General features: G+C 41.0%; 1 protein-coding gene across 1 annotated transcript in view; it reads left to right on the top strand.

Annotated features, from left to right (window-relative positions):
* Positions 1-13,844, top strand: part of DPP6 (dipeptidyl-peptidase 6) — a 259,976-nt gene that overhangs the window by 194,816 nt on the left and 51,316 nt on the right. Inside the window, exons 9-10 of the mRNA XM_010585970.1 lie at positions 9,940-10,094; positions 11,203-11,300. Of these exons, the coding sequence (XP_010584272.1) occupies positions 9,940-10,094; positions 11,203-11,300 (253 nt within the window). The remainder of the gene's footprint in view (positions 1-9,939; positions 10,095-11,202; positions 11,301-13,844) is intronic.

Below are 13,844 nucleotides of genomic sequence, written 5' to 3'. Positions count from 1 at the left end.
AAATGAATTTGAATTCTGGTTTTATCCTGCTCTCTTTTTTATTATTCCTGGGTAACTCTATTGATCTCAGTAGTTCCTCTGATTATTCAGTACTGTAAAATCAGATTCATCCTCTGAGTCATTATTGAGCTAAATCTCTCAGTTAGCCAGATCCTGAATCACTGTTCAGGTTGAAACCTCTGGGAATATTGCCATAGTAGGGCAATATAAACTCTGAGTGGGTTTTTAATAGCTGTTCAATGACTGTAGCAGTTTAAACTGGGTAAGAAATTTGGAGCTAAACTAAACTCAGTCAATGCGCTACAGTTCCCATTTTATAAAGCAGGGCTCTATTTTGCAATATTAACTGACGTTTATTACGACTCATGCTAGGTGACTAGCAGGTGCTGCTCAGGGTGAATAAATCATGTGAGTTATTCACGTGAAAGACAGCTTGAGCAAGTGCTGATAGAAGTCCACAGGGTCGAAGAATCAAGTTCTTTAATAGCAATGACAGGCTGTTCAGTCTTCTTATCTCTCATATTTCTTTATGAAACATTAAAAGAGATTGCTTTTGGGCACTTGTGTTCTTGAACTATTGCAATAGTCTAATGAATTTTTGATAGTCAAATTCAGAGGGTTTTGTGATCACTAACTTTCTTGATATGTCTGTACCTATTGAAATGGATCCCCCGAGTCAAGGTTGGCTGTCCATCTTCCTCCTATCATAAAACCCATAGATTAGTTGGGAAGAACCTGTAACTTTTAATTTAAAGGAAAGGTGAAGTGGAAGCTACTTGAGCAGGTTTGAATAGAGTAATAATCAGCATATAATGAAAGCCTTGATTTGTCTCACTGCTTTGCACAGATAAGCAAATTGTATTTCCAGCCATAGCAACCTGTTAAATGGCGGGGGTGGGGGTGGAGGGAGGAGGAAGAAAAAAAAGGATTTTACTATAGGAGCCCTACTGTATCCAGTCAATTGGGCAACATGAATTCTGTCTTGTCTAGGTCCTTAGCAATTGAAAAGGTACGATATGACCTTGCAATGAGCATTTACCCACAGCAATGAGCTGCAGTGCAAATTACTCAGAAGATTTTTGCCAGGAAAAGTTTCTACAGATTTAGTGCCTCTAGCTAACAGGCTTTCATGGAGAGCTGACAACAGGCTGTGGGTTTATATTTATGCCAGGTGATGGAAAAATACATTCTTATTATGCATTAGTGGCATACAGCAGTGTGTCACTGCGGACGGGTTTTCTAGATGCATTTGCTCTTTGGAGTGAGTGTTAGAAACAGGAATATCTGATGATATGATCTCTAAGTAATATTTCTACTTTCATAATTCAGTCCCCATTTTCATTATTACGTCTCGACATCCTGACAGATCACAGACTTGCCTGTGTTGATGAAATGTCTGCATGTCAGTCTAGCCAGGATGGTCCAAGAGGTTTTTACTGTGGCTGAGACTGACTCACACCACCAAAGGAGGAAATCTGCTAATTGTTAGGCGCTATTGTGACCATTAATCACTAAGGCTTTTGAGAGCAAACAACTAAGGATTGCTAAAAATGGTGCACAGGGGAGAGAAAGCCAGAAGCACAGAGAAGGAAACTTCTGAAAAGAGCAGAAGGAGGATGTGGAGGCAACTCCGTGTTGTTCTGCCATGTTTGTCCAAGGAGGACAGCGTTTATTGAAAAGCAGGCCCAGAAATACTGACGTGCCCTCCGGATAGTATGGAATTGTGTATGACACGTGGTAACTCTGCCTGCTGCCTGCCGGCTGGGGTTGCTCTGGAAGGGGTGCCAGACCTCCTGGGGAGCTGCTCATTGCTCCTGGTGGAGACACAGAGTCCACGGGAGATCTGAGAGAGAGCTCCTCTCCATGGCTTTTTGCATCTCAAGTGGAATTTGTACGACTGAGTGTGCTCAGCGTGTCAGGAGGTGAAGACGGCCTGGAGGAGCCCCCGGCCCCTCTGGCCATTTCCAAATAGCTGAATTCTCTTATTTGTGAGAATCCACTTGTACTTCTCAGATGACATCACAAACTTCTGTGCATCTGGTTTTTTAGTGGTTTTTTTTTTTTTTTTCAACAAATCCACTTGTACGAATGAGGGAGATTTTAAACATTCGTAATTTCTTAGTTATTACAGCCTGAGCCTGGCCTCCTGCATGTATTCTGATAGGAGCTGCAGAGATGTACCTGAGAACAGGATCAGGCCAGCAGTCAATACCACCAGCATTTTGAAACCCTCAAGCACTCAGCAAAGAAGGTCTGGCAGCTACTTGTCAATAACCTTGTAAACAACACCCCAAAGCCCTGACTCATGTAACAACTACAGAATCCTTTAGCGTTGGAAACACAACAAATTAGAAGAATCAATGGACCAGGGGAAAAAAAAAAACCCACAAGCATTAAAACAGCAGTTTTGTTGTGGGCGAGATGAGTAGCCTCAGAAAGTCTCTTCTGTCTCAGCAGCTCGATGCCTTCCTAACATGACTCCTTATAGGGGAGGTGTCCTAAAGATTGTCCTCAGAGAAACAATGGTGTATTTTATTTTTATGTACTATTGCTGGTAGTTGGGACTATAGATAAGGAGCCCAGGTTGGAGTGGTCAGGTTTTGGCCAGGCTGGCTGACAGAGTTGCCGCCGATGCGCACACTCTGGGTCTGCTGGATGCTGTTTGCTCTTCATCCCTCGTTCCCTCGGGGGTCCTTGCCAGGTATCAGAGAGCATCCACTGGTGACAAGTCTTATGCTGGAGCATGGCAGCTTGTGGTGGTGTTACACAGAGCCACCTTCATCTTGCAGAAGCGAAGGTGGCCCACGGTCCATTTGCTTTCAGATTTCATGGGGTTTGCCTGTTTGCTGAACTTGGGCTTGGCTCAGTCCATGCAGCGGCTCTGGGGCCCACATAAGAGATGTGGACGTAAGATGCAACCTTGTTGACCACGCAGAACACATCAAGAGTCCCATGGGGTTGTCCTCCATGCCCAGCGAGAACCACCCTGCTGAAATGAGCTTCTCTCCAGGTCCTCAGCATCTGTGCCCAGAGAGGCAGAAAGCACTGGCCAAACCCTCGCCTGCTGTCTCCACACAATGTTCTGCATGAGCAAGGAGCTGCAAGGCTGCGCGAGTGGAAAACAACATGCGTTCAAGCGATTAAACCGCATGACTAAGGGGAAATTAATGACACTTGCAGCCCACACCTTCCCTGTGCTTGAGGAGATGCAAGTCTCCTAGCTGGGCTTCTTTCCCCAAGATGAGGGGCTGCCACCTTCTCACGGCTGCAGAACACACGGGAGCTCCTCGCCTCTGCCTGTTCAGCTCCACGGCTGCCTAATGCTGCTGCCATCGGGTGATGAGCTTTTTGGATCAAGGATTTGATGCTGAAAAAGTGTTCTCTAAAGCACGTCCTCAAAAATGCCATGAAAGCAAGTAATAGTTGATTCTTCATAAGCTTGTTGGCTGTCAGTGGCAGAGGGGGCTGGGTGTTTCCAGTAGGAATAAAGGGTCACTGGGGGGAGCATTGCAGCTCTGGTTTTCTTAAGGATCTCTTGGATGATGGTATAAACACCTTGAGAATGGTTGTTGTCTGCATACAGTGGCTGTGGAATTGGGCTGAGCCTGGAATTTGGGCTCAGCCAAAAGATATTTTTATTTTTTTTTCTACAAAAGGTTGTTGAATTATTTAGTGGCCCTGCAGAATTACTTTTTTTCCACCTGACTCAATTAGACAACTGTGAAAGAGGATTAATTGCACTGAAATCAATAGTGCTGCAGGGCTATTGCTGACATCATCACAAAATAATGTCAACACAGGAAAATGTAGATTGGATATAGTAATTTGAAACAGTTTTATACTATTTGCATACACATAACTACTTTTACACCTATTTTATACCTATTACAATGACTTAATGGCAGTCAGTGTAGAGCTACACTACAGCAACTGAGAGAAAAATTTGCTTGCATACGTATGAAAGATGGCACGGTGGTCTTCTAAAGCCATCCCTGAAACACATGTCAGTGAAGGCCGATACGAACAATGTGTTTTCCCTAACTGGGTAAAAATACTTGCTTTCAAACTATACAATAGTAACCTATTTGGACATGTGGTTGGTGCTTTGAGATGATCTAGTAATTGGGTTTAAAGCTGATGGCAGCTGTCAAATAAGCATTTGTATTTATTTGATGTTTCTATGAGAACTCTTGGGGGTTTGCTATCTCAGAAGTCTTTGTTTTCTCCTTTCCTAGACCCCCTTTCTGTTCTCTGTTCTCTCTTATGTTCTTTTGATGCTTCCTACTGACAAATTCTTTTGAGCTTTCTTTCCTAATATAAGCCGTGGCCTTTATGTTAGGCTTTAATTTCATTTTGTTTAAAATCCTTTTTATTAACAGTTTTAATAAAACAGCAAAATGCCTTCAGCACACCAAATACTTAATGATCTGAGTATCAGCTACAATACATCGCACAAACAAAACCATTGATTATGCTTCCTGGAACTGCTGCACTTTACCACATCAGCACCACATCAGCAGTAAACAACATAGAAGGGGAAGTTCCCTCTGTCAGTCAAAAATCTTGCATAAGACTTTGTGTAAAAATTAAAATATTCTGAAATTAACAGAAAACTAGATATGTTTGTGTATGTGTGTTCATGTATCTATATCTACTCAAAGGTGAATCAAACTATTTATTATCTGTCTTTGTCCTCTGGGCACAACATTAATAATATTGTTTTGATATCCTACTGAAGAAGAAAATGCAATGTCTGGAACAAGAAAAGAATTTTAATTGTGTAAAAGAAATGGATTTATTTAACAGGTAAAACCTCCTAAGTGCCTGTACCCATTACACCCTTATTTTGACCTCTTGAGATGCAGAAAGCTTCTACTTTGCTAGATGCAGTTAAAAAAACCTTTCTGCTCAGTCTCCAAGGACACCTCCTCAGCTGTTATAAATGGAATTTACTTTTTTGAAGTTAATGACACTGCAGTTGTTAACTGCAGCTCATCTGTATAACACAAGAGGCTTCACCAAGGGTGGACACACCATTCAGATCTCCAGATCTCTTGTTTAACTGCAGTATGGATCTATAAGTCATTTTTTCTTGGAACAGAAAAGGTTAGTTTCTTTGCATTCATTGTAATATTTTTTTCCTGGGCCTTCTTATTAGAAGGCGTTAGCAGTTAAAGACTGAAAAGCTCGTAGGACCAGTCTTTCACTGACTTGCTCACTCCTGTAGAAAGGCTTTATGTGCCACCGCCAGTGGGGCTGTGTTGGTATGGTTACCACTGCAAGGGGTGGCAACGTGGACACAGGGGCACGGGCACATCTGGAGGATGGCTGTGGAGTGACGGGAACCTGCCTTGCACAGAGGAGATGCATGTGGGCGGCCAAAGGAAAGTGGCGGATCAGAGTGGTGTCTCCAGCTGTTTTCATTGTACGTGGGAATTGGGGTGTAATATATATAGCCTCAGTGGGTAAATTATACAGCTAATGCAGCTACATGCCTCTGCTGACTGTGATGACAGAAAAACAAATGTATTTTTTCACTTGAAAATTATCTTTATTCCTTTTCCTCAGTTTTTCTCCCGACATCATATTTATTCTTTTTTGGGGGGGAAGTGATAGAAAGGGGTTGCAATGATACCTGTCAGAGGACTGGTCTGTCCAAGCACCCTTGTCTTCTTGTGCAAGTCTCTGTTTCTGTTAACTCACACTTGAAAATTACAAGTTATTTGTGGCGACTTCAAAAATTGGAAGAAACCTCTAAGCTACCAATGGATTTCCCAGTCAGTCATCGGTGAAGGCTTCGTCCTTTCCCTAACAGCAGGCCAGGACTTTGCCAGCTTCAGTAGAAAGGCATAAATCACAAATAGGACTCAGAATGGACAAAGGCTACAGAACTAGTTGGATTTTTAAAAATGCATGAAGAAAGCCCCACGGCCATGGCGTTTACATGTACTTGTTAATAAAGAGGAACTGCCAGTCTAGAACTCTGCGCAAGCCTGGGAAGTGGATTTGTCATGGAAATGTCTGTAGAAATACCACACTGGCAGATTATGGTTCACAACATTAAAACCATCTGTGTGGATTTCCAAATGTGGTCCATACAACAGGTTTTATCCAGAATCTGCTGGTTGCCACGGAGGCTGCAGAAAATAAAGCCCTGATGCTTTTCCCTGCATTGACTCTATAAGGGAAGGCAGAGGTCTGGGACGTGCTTCAGCGGGGCTGTTCAGTGCTTAGACAGAGGTGGACATGAAAATTGAGAGTGTTTGATTTCTATGGCCAAACCTCTGCTAAAGGTGCTGTACAAGTATCAAAAGGAATAGCAAAATCCACTTGTGAAGATTCTTACAGGATTGGGGTGGATATTGTCCATGGAGGAAGGGGCCAGATCATTTTTGGAAATCCCTTCCAGTCCTATTTCCTATGATTCCTTGAGAAGTTTGTTACCTAACGTAAGATACAAGTTCCCATTTCATTGCTCTTGCAAGTACTGCTGGCATAAACTCAAAGTTTGAAACAAGCAGAGGCTTCCTTTCCTTTTATACATGTGCTGGGCTAGTTTTGGATAACACACCTGGTAGAAATGTCCATCCAATCTCTGATCCACTGTGCAGTCCATTAATGGATTGCTCTTATGGTATCACAGCTAAATGCTACATCCAAACCCAGATTCATCACGCCTTGTTACTTTGCAGCTGAGAACCACAGCAAGGGACTTCTTTCTGCTTCCTGACAGTGAGCAGGAAAGCATCTACCAGCAAACAAATTTTTCTGAAGAGATGACATTCCTGCTGAGGGCAGCCTGACTCACTCTGGATGCTGTTCAGGTCTTGATACCAATGACTACCACCTATGTGATGCGATGAATGCAGCAACCTTTAATTCAGCTCAGGGAAGATTCCTCTCATCACACCTCTTTTATTGCCTCCAGTTTCTTTTCTCATCCAGTGATATTAAAGTCTCTAAAATGGATATATACCCAGTTGTCACGGAATATACTCTGACCTAGGACTTCAAATGCTCCTCCTGAGGGTCTGTTAACTTAGAAGACTCTTCTTTTCACACAGCTTTGAAATGGTCACTCAATTGAGTCTTATTCAGCGAGAAAAGGGATTAAAACACACATACTGTAACACTCCTTGAGCATAAGCATTTCACTGGATTACCAGCTGGCTAATATGTGTCCCCACCAAAGAGTCATTACTTATAAGCAAGGTCATCCAGCTGTTTCAGAATGGTTCAGTATCAAACGCGGTAACGTGGAATAGACATTGACTTACCTCAGACACTGTGCTTGAACTCAGCTACCAGGTCTGAACAGGCAGTATCACAGTCCTTGTTCAGTTAAGGCAACTGCACACTTCATTCTCACTATTTTTAGGCTTTGCATGCCCCAGTGTGATGGCTGGCAAGCAAATCTGTGGAGAAAGAAGAAGCACGGAGCCACCAGCAACTGACAGTGAGGAATCTCCGCAGCTCACTCACAGCATCCCTACATCGTGTAGCACCCAACGACTGCAAGCTTTGAGGAAGAGAGCAAAAGTTTTGCTCAATTATCACTTAATACTCTTAGCTAGGAGGTCATGAGGTATATGTGGAGGGGGCTTTGGTGTTTAAGGAGAACCTGGTTTCTCGTATACGTGAGGTAGGATCTGAACTAACTTTAGAAAGACCCAGGAGTACTGAATGCAACTGATTTTCTGAGATGTGGTAAATGCAAGTGCAAGGAATAAAGTGTTCCCAAGAACAAATTGTCTGCACATTACGTTTTACTTTCAGCTGAAACTTTCTGGTACTAATGCATTTTATATTTCATAAGAATGTTCTCTGGTTTGCTAAAACTAACTGATCTCTCTAATAAGGGCAAGGTCCTGGATTTGTTTCAAGGTAAAGGTTCACACAATTAAATCTCATTAACAGAGGACCACAAAACCTGCACTAAAACCTTTCTTGGCATGTGTCCTTCAGCAGAACTGCTTCATTAAGTCTGAGATCCTGGAGAAAATGTTTGCTGAATAAAGTAATTCCTAATTAATGTTAAAATGTCAAGGATTCATCTGCCATCCATTTTTACTCCTTTTCCTTTATGCTCTTAATTATCTCTTTAATGAGCAACCGATATAAAAGTCAAAAGCAGCATCTTTTAAACATACACACAACAGGTGGGACAATACAGCAAAGCAAATTTGCCAGATGTGCTTTCCCATGTAGTATTTGCAAATTCCTAGATGTCTTTCCAAAACCTCACTTACATGTTGCCATTAAGTATTGCTTAATTAATTTGTTATTTGTAGAAGCATAACTATCAAGGGTGATTTTTCTGTTGCACCCTTTCTAATGTTACCTTAAGTTTTATCTCAAGCCATGTGCAAGTCTGGATTAACAAAGGTGTTTGTCTGCTCTATGAATATAATTGCCTGGCTATTCTCCAAGGATCGTTCATCCAAGAATTTTTTAAAAGAAATAAAACAGTCTTTGGTAAGTTTCTACTCTTCAGACCAGAGGGACATCCTGGTTGGATCGACGGGTCATCATAGGGTGGTGTACAAACATGGTGGGTCTGAACTCTGAAAATCCTCATTCATTTTTTCCAATGACCAGCAATAATAGCGGACACTAGAGCTGCTTGGACTTGTGTGGCAGAACTTCATGGTGAAGGCTTAGAAACACTCTGCAGCCTCTTTAATTCTTGTTCTCACATTAAAGTAATGGGACCTGTCTTCCTGCCCATCAATCTGTAAAGCATATGCAAGCCCTTCTGCTATGGTTTAAATAGGAATGACTCATGATATTAAGCCTCTTAATGAAAATGGATTATATTACTGCCTTTCGCAAAATGAGAGGTTTAAAAAGCCAAGTCAGTGTCTTCCAAATGTCAGTAACTGGAGACACTTTGGACAAAGAGTGAATTTTATATCTTTTCTGGATATCTATAAGCTGAAGTCATCTTTGCAGTGAAGGATATTAAATGATAAGAAAAAGTATTAGAAACTAGAAGTTCTTTGAATTTGTGTTTAATGAGAATTAGGTTCTGCCAGTCTTCAAAATAATTTCTTCTGATGGCAATCTTGTTTTCTCCTTACATACTTGAACTCTGACGTATTTGTATTGGCATCTTTCTGAGTACCTTTTCAATGGCAACTAAATTATTCAAATTGCAAAAAAATCATTAATCCCAAAATTCCGTGGTCGAAAGGATCAGTCTCTGACCCTGGCTACTTATGGAAAATTGCTTTGCAAAAGCGATTTAAAAAATGAAATAGGGATAGGAGTCAAGATGGTATCCAAGCCACAGACTGCAAAGCCTCGCATCTTGTAAAGCATTTCAAAGTTCCAGCATTGCATAACTTATAAAAAATTGCTATTTTCGTTTTTTCCCAACTGTCAACTGAGCTTAGGCAGATTTAAATTGTAGCTGAAGCACTTGTATCTAAGTATAAATGCTGTTTGAATCCATTGATATGTGTCTAGTATGATTTTGTGAACTCTTTGTGGAGGAGAACTAAACCTCAGTCATCGCAGTTCTCTGTTAGCCCCGAGGGAGCCTCGGTTATGTTACTGTTGGGCAGGTAGGACCCAAGCTCTGCCAGCACATGCACGTATATATGTTCACGTATCCATGTATGGGACACAGAGTAGGAGTAGCAGGGCCTTTTATGCTGTCATGAATGTGTGTACTAATATGAATCATTTGATGTTTCTTGAGCAAGATGATTATGCTTAATAACCTATATATTCACAGTAATTGTTATCAATTGTGTTCATTTGTGTATATGGTGTAATTTAATGAGTATTTTTAATTGATATTCCTGTGGCATCCTCGCTGTGCTGTGATTAGACTGGGATTTTCATATCTAGGCTGTTTCATTTATTGCTAAATAGTAATTTACGTCTAATAGCCTTTTTTCTGTTCTCGCTTTTTTTTTTTTTTTTTTTAATTAGAGGAGATCCTGAAGACTCATATTGCTCATTGGTGGTCTCCTGATGGCACCAGGTTAGCATATGCAACAATTAATGCCTCCAGAGTCCCCACCATGGAGATCCCGGTATACACTGGCAGCCTTTACCCTACTGTTAAAACGTATCATTATCCAAAGGTAAGGGAAAATAAAACCAAGAGTCCTGTTGTTCTATCAAAAAAAAAATTTTTTGTTCTCCAGTAGATTCAGACAGGAGACTGTATAACAATGCACATTCGTAAGCAATGAAAATAAACAGATCTAAGGGAAGATCAGCTGTTCCCTAGTGGTCTTCATTACTCTTTAGTTGCATTTGCAAAATTGCAGTTTTCTTGTTTGAGTATTAGTCATTCTAAATATAATGAAAATAAAATTTTAAAATTCTTGCTTTGTACCCACACAAAAGCAATTGTGCTTCCACGCTAGAATGGAGTTGTTGGTGTCTGAGAGTTTGGAAGCCAGCGTTTCTACCTTTAGATACATTTTCTTTTATATAGAGGGAAAAGTTAGTATTTGGGCTTCCTGAGAATATCCAGGATGGCCTAATGTCAGAGGAGATAGTCTGGGTTTGGAGATTTGTGCCTGAGCATTACAAAGAACACAGTGAAAGACAGAAAAGCCTTAGTAGCCAACCTCTCCTTGACTGCAGAGACCTGTACAGCAGTCCCGCAGCGGGTACGCAGGACTGGCACAGCTCTCCACCAGTACTGATACACTGCTGCTGGAATTCTGTAATTTTCTACTGTAAGACAGTACAGGAGTGTACTGTGCTGCAGTCATTTCTTCTGGGTGTCTCGCTTTATGAGCTGATTATCTAAGGCCTCACGTGTTGGTTCAAATTAAACCATAATTTAATAGGAGAGAGATCCAAACATAGGCAGGTTTTGTGGGAAGTAACAATGATTCAGCAGAGGATGCCCTTTCCTACAATACAAAATCATCCTGTTAGACAACCTCTTATCAAAAGATACATAAAATAGCAATATTTCTAGTCACTGTGAAGAGTAGCATTTTCCACCAAGGCTAGAGGTGTCCTAAGTAAAATTACCTTTTGGTTGTGCCTCCCCACCTTTCCACACCTCTGTGCCACATCACTACAGTTGCAGTTTCCCTGTGAACGACTGCAGCAGTCCAGTCTGTAACCCCATACAATGGGAATGCATTTTATATTCCATGGGGATAAAATAAATCAAAACCATTCTGTGTTGTATAAGATATGGTAATTTATTCTTATTTTAAAATCCAGGCTGGGATGGAAAATCCAACTATTTCTTTGCATGTGATTGGTCTGAATGGACCTACTCATGACCTGGAAATGACTCCCCCAGACGACCAGAGAATGAGGTAGGTGCTTTCTCGCCCTGGGATGCTGGACCCCAGTTCTCTTGGCATTTTAAATCAGACTCTGACTTTTTTCAAGGCCATTTTACACTACCTTTCTCTGCCAGTATCGAAGAGTTTTGTTTGTATAAACATGCTTAAAATTTTTCAAATTATTTTTCTTCGTACATGTATTTTATAACACATTATTACTTTTTTACTTGAAATTGCTGTGATACAGACTGACTTCAGAGTAGGATTATTTTTAGAGAACTTGGCAGAATGTCCTCAAATCCATAAGAACACATTCATTTCACTTGTAACCACAGGCATTGTAGAAGGGATATTGTCTGCAGCCTGTGTGAAAGACCATGAAGCAGAAACAGGGCAGCCCTATAACACAGCAAACATGAGCTCGCTGCTTCGTGACGTCAACATAGGAATGAAACCAGGCGGACATTCTTCACGTACATTGCCCAGTCTTCATTAAAAATAAAAAGGAAAGCTTTTTGCTGTTTTTAGGGCAAGTGTATTTTAGAAGCTGGCTTGCAATTCAGCCAACTACTTAGACGCCTATTTCTAATTAAGTAAGTGCTTAAGTCTGCATTCAGCAAGAGTTTAAAAGTTTGGCTTAGACTTCAGCATGCGGTCAAAGCTTGAGCTACGCTTGTGGGTCTGTGAACACTTGAAAGGAAGATCATGTTGCTCAGGAGAGAAGCAGCTTTAGATAATGCATGACACTCCTCCCTGCAAAGCTTGGAGATTAGAATCCAAATCCAGATTTCAATAACTGTGATTTAAACTTGAAATAGCTTTATAGCAGGCCAAGAGAAATCAGACTCAGCTTCTACATCTGAAGTAATGACCTCTCCAAGTGTAATGCTGCAAGATTGTCGTTCGCAGGCACATCACTTGTTCATGTAGGAGTATCCGACCAACACGCATGCTCACCTTTTTCTACTGATTGCTAGATTAGGTTGCTGGATCTGTAATTCCAGTGCCAAAAAAGACAGAGGTACAGCACAGAGCTAATGAAACAGGGCAGCTTGGAGGGCAGGGGAGGGAGCAGGGGTGATCTTCATTATGCATGATAAATATGTAAGGCATGTGGATAGGCTGTGCAGTCATCTGATGAGAGGATACTAAACCAGTGGGATCATTTACAGTGGGAGTTGCCTTTCTTTGCTAGGAAAGCTAGTGTCAGCCTCAGAACAGGTTTTCACTGAAAATTCATTTATGTAACAAAAGATGTATGACCTGTGACCAAACCAAATGGGCATAAATGCACTTGCCTTTCAAAAATACAACTTCACATCTGTATACAGCAGGCAGGAATTCAGGATCACAGTATCCCCATCACAGTATCTCAATCACAGTATCAGAACTGCAGCTCCTGGACAATATCATTTTTCTCTTCCTAGCATACTGTGTAAACATAGAGACTCAGAAACATTTTAATTATAGTAATAACTTCAGACTGCAGGATCCAAGTGTTGTTAATAAATTTGTCCTATATGGTTATGGGTGGCTGTAATTTATTTGGTTGCAATCAATATTGTAAAATGATGCAAAATATATCATAATTAATTAGTCTCTGTATATTTCATCAAAACCATGGCAATTGCCATCCCTAGGGCATGATATAAGCAGTGCTGGTAGAGCAATAGGGGTGCATTTTCATTATGCATATGTTTTCTGAAATGAGAGGATTAGTGAGATAACATTTCATTAAAATAGACAAGAGGGATATACCATACAGTTAGTTACAGAAGGGAGTTTCAAAGAAGCGGGGGAAGCTGGTGATAAGGATCTTCAAGCGGACCAGTCCTATCTGAAGCATTTCAACGTGCTCAATCTGTTCATGCAGATGATATATAGACAGAGCAGTACTTCTTGGTGTTCTTTTTATCTGGAGCAAAGTGGTTTAGTACAATTAATAAAGCTGCGAATAAAGTGGAGATATGCCAGGGTGTTTTTTCTTCCAGAATTAAAGGAAGTCAGAAATTTTCCACAGAATTGGGATATTTTTCAGTTAAAAAAAAGTTGATGATGGGAAAACATATTTGGGGAAAAATGTATAATTTTGATAATTTTCGCATTTTAAAAATCTTTCATTCTGAGCATTTTTGCCAAATTTTCTCCAATGCCATGCTTTTCTGTAAGAAAAATAAAGTGAAGGGAAGGGGTGGCAATTGCAGGGGAAAAAAAATTATTATAACATTTAATACCTCACAGGCATTTTTTATTTTGGTGAAAACCATTGGAGCCCAAGAGTTACATCAGCAGGTGATCGGAATTGGACCATGATCCAACTTATTTCTCACATCATATTTGCATCCCAGGTGACAAATTAAAGAAAGACGTTATCTCCCCTGAGTGCAGAAATCATCATGGGTCCTTGCATAGGTCATGAACAAATAAATAATGGAGAAACTCAGACAACTCGAGTCTGGATGAGAGGCAGGAGCCAGCTGTGCCCCAGGGACTGCAGGCTGGGCTGCTGCCTGTCACTTGGCCACATAATCTTTGTGGCCAACCACTTGGCCACATTGATCTTTAAGGTCCCTT

This window comes from Haliaeetus leucocephalus, unplaced genomic scaffold, assembly GCF_000737465.1.
Source record: "Haliaeetus leucocephalus isolate CR32 unplaced genomic scaffold, Haliaeetus_leucocephalus-4.0 Scaffold0, whole genome shotgun sequence".
Classification (NCBI taxonomy): domain Eukaryota; kingdom Metazoa; phylum Chordata; class Aves; order Accipitriformes; family Accipitridae; genus Haliaeetus; species Haliaeetus leucocephalus.
The sequence above is the reverse complement of the archived record's forward strand: the minus strand, read 5'-3'. Positions and strand labels throughout refer to the sequence as shown.